At 51.7% G+C, this 2,094-nt stretch overlaps 1 protein-coding gene across 1 annotated transcript in view; it reads right to left on the bottom strand.

The window, feature by feature from the left end:
* The window catches only part of DHCR24 (24-dehydrocholesterol reductase), a 34,279-nt gene that overhangs the window by 17,573 nt on the left and 14,612 nt on the right, over positions 1-2,094 (bottom strand). The window contains exon 4 of the mRNA XM_007471137.1: positions 1,365-1,483. Coding sequence (XP_007471199.1) covers positions 1,365-1,483 — 119 coding nt within the window. The remainder of the gene's footprint in view (positions 1-1,364; positions 1,484-2,094) is intronic.

Here is a 2,094-nt window from a genome sequence, read left to right as displayed (position 1 = left end):
ATTCCTGCTTGAATGGGTAAGGAGAGTGAGCCTCCAAGAGGTGACAATGGCTCACCCAAGGCTTCCCCCCAGTTCAGTGCAGCGATGTCGGGCTCAGGCAAGGCCGCCTGACACCTGATCCAGCGATCCTCCTTCTAACCTCATGATTTTCTTGTTTTGGTATTTGTCTTGGAGACAAACAACTTTTCATCTGGCTGTTGATTCTAATAAAGCTCCTTGTGAAGAAGTCTAGCCTTGTGCAGGCTTTATGGACAGGACAGTCCTGCGTGGTCTCTGCTCACGCTGGACGCCCTTGGTGCTGGTGTGGTGGGTGCAGCGAGGGGGTGGGGTGAGGGCCATTCTGGAGCAGGGGAGCTCTGCAGCAGGCTGGCAGAAGTCTCTGCAACAGCAGACATGGGCCACCCGATGCCCATCTGGGCCACCGCCTGATCACACTGTCAGCTCATAGCAGTAATAACCAGGTGTCCGCCGCACACCCCGCTCTGTGCTAGAAGCTTAACATACGGCATCTACGTTCTCCTCCTGACAACGCATTTGCCAGATGAGGAAACTGGACCTCAGAGAAGGGAAGTAATTCATGAATGCCTGTCTCCTTTCTCTGCTCATAATAAACAGGTTAGAAGGCAGGGCCCAGCGAGCGTTTCAGGAAACGTGCTGAACTGGTGTGAATCCTGAAAGAGGTCTATGTTGTCCAGACCAGAGCTCTCAAGCCTGGAGTCCTGCCCTGGACTCTGTGAGGCCAACAACTCTGGAGGCTCTCAGAAACATTCACTTCTAAAGGATCACTCTGTTCCTCCCATCCCAGCGGCTCCTTAGATATGCTCAGTGAGATTTGAGTTTATTTAAAGTTTCAATCTGTCCTGCTCCGTAACTGTTTGCATCCTACTTTGGGCCGTGGAATTGCCTTTTATTTCTCCAAAACAGCCCCTCTTATTACTGTTGGTTACACCTCACCACTGGCATAGAATGTTGATGCTTGGGCCTGACTTCAAGACAGTATGGTGACATGAATTGCTAAGGGCATTGACTTGGGAGCCCGATAAGCTGGGTTTGAATCCCAGCCGTGTGGGATTTACTAGCTGTGTGATCTTGGGCAAGTTTATTAACCTCTCTGTGCTTTAGTTTCCTATCTGTAAAATGTGTCTAATAATAGCACCCACCTCATAAAGTTGTTTAACGATTAAATGCCTTAATATACATGAGGCATTTACAACCGTATCTGAGCACATATCAGGGGCTACATAAATCTGTTATTATTATGGATACAGACCCAGACTGGACAGGTGTATTTGAAACGAAGCACCCCCAGGGGAGCCGCCTCCTAGGGGTCCTTAATGCCCAGAGCAGGCCATCTCTCAACTCACCGGTGTGCATCGCACAAAGCTGCCATCGGCCAGGACCAGCTCGTAGGCAGTGCAGATGTGCTGGAACAGGCCATACTTGTGGGATGAAGACTCGATGCCTGTGCCCATGATCAATCCCCCTGCAGAGACATGTGCATTAGCCAGGCAGAGCTGGAAGGGGGTCGGGGAGAGCTGGGAAAAGGACACCTTGCTGGAGCTGAGGAAACTCAGAGCGTGAAGGAGGCATGACAGGGCTGGCAGATCTTAGGGGAGATTTCCCATCTCTATGGATGTAGAGAGCAGGAGAGAGAAGGAGGGCCTAAGATGTGGGCATGAGGGCTTGCTTAGAGGTGGAAGATGGGTGGGAGACCCCGTCAAGGGTGCTCGCGCCATCACCTCTGGCCAGACCCAACCTAGAAACCTGTGCACATTCATTTCAACAGGGACATTGATGAATGGAGGGTTGGTTGGGTGGGGGGAAGCCGTGTCCCTTGGGAACAGTTAAAGGACCTGAAGGTGTTTCCCCTGGAGAAGAAAAGGCTCTGGGACCTTGAATCCTATGGAAGGAGAGACTAGACTTATTCTGTGTGTTCCATGGGGCAGAACTGGAGCAACGGATGCAAGTCACAGGGAAGCAGTTCCAAACAGCGATTAAAAAGTGCATTCTGGGGCTTCCCTGGTGGTGCAGTGGTTGAGAGTCCGCCTGCCAATGCAGGGGACACGGGTTCGTGCCCTGGTCTGGGAAAATCCC

This window comes from Lipotes vexillifer, unplaced genomic scaffold, assembly GCF_000442215.2.
Source record: "Lipotes vexillifer unplaced genomic scaffold, Lipotes_vexillifer_v1.1 scaffold1003, whole genome shotgun sequence".
NCBI classification, from domain to species: Eukaryota; Metazoa; Chordata; class Mammalia; order Artiodactyla; family Lipotidae; genus Lipotes; species Lipotes vexillifer.
Note: the sequence above shows the minus strand (reverse complement) of the source record. Positions and strands in the feature narration are given on the sequence as shown.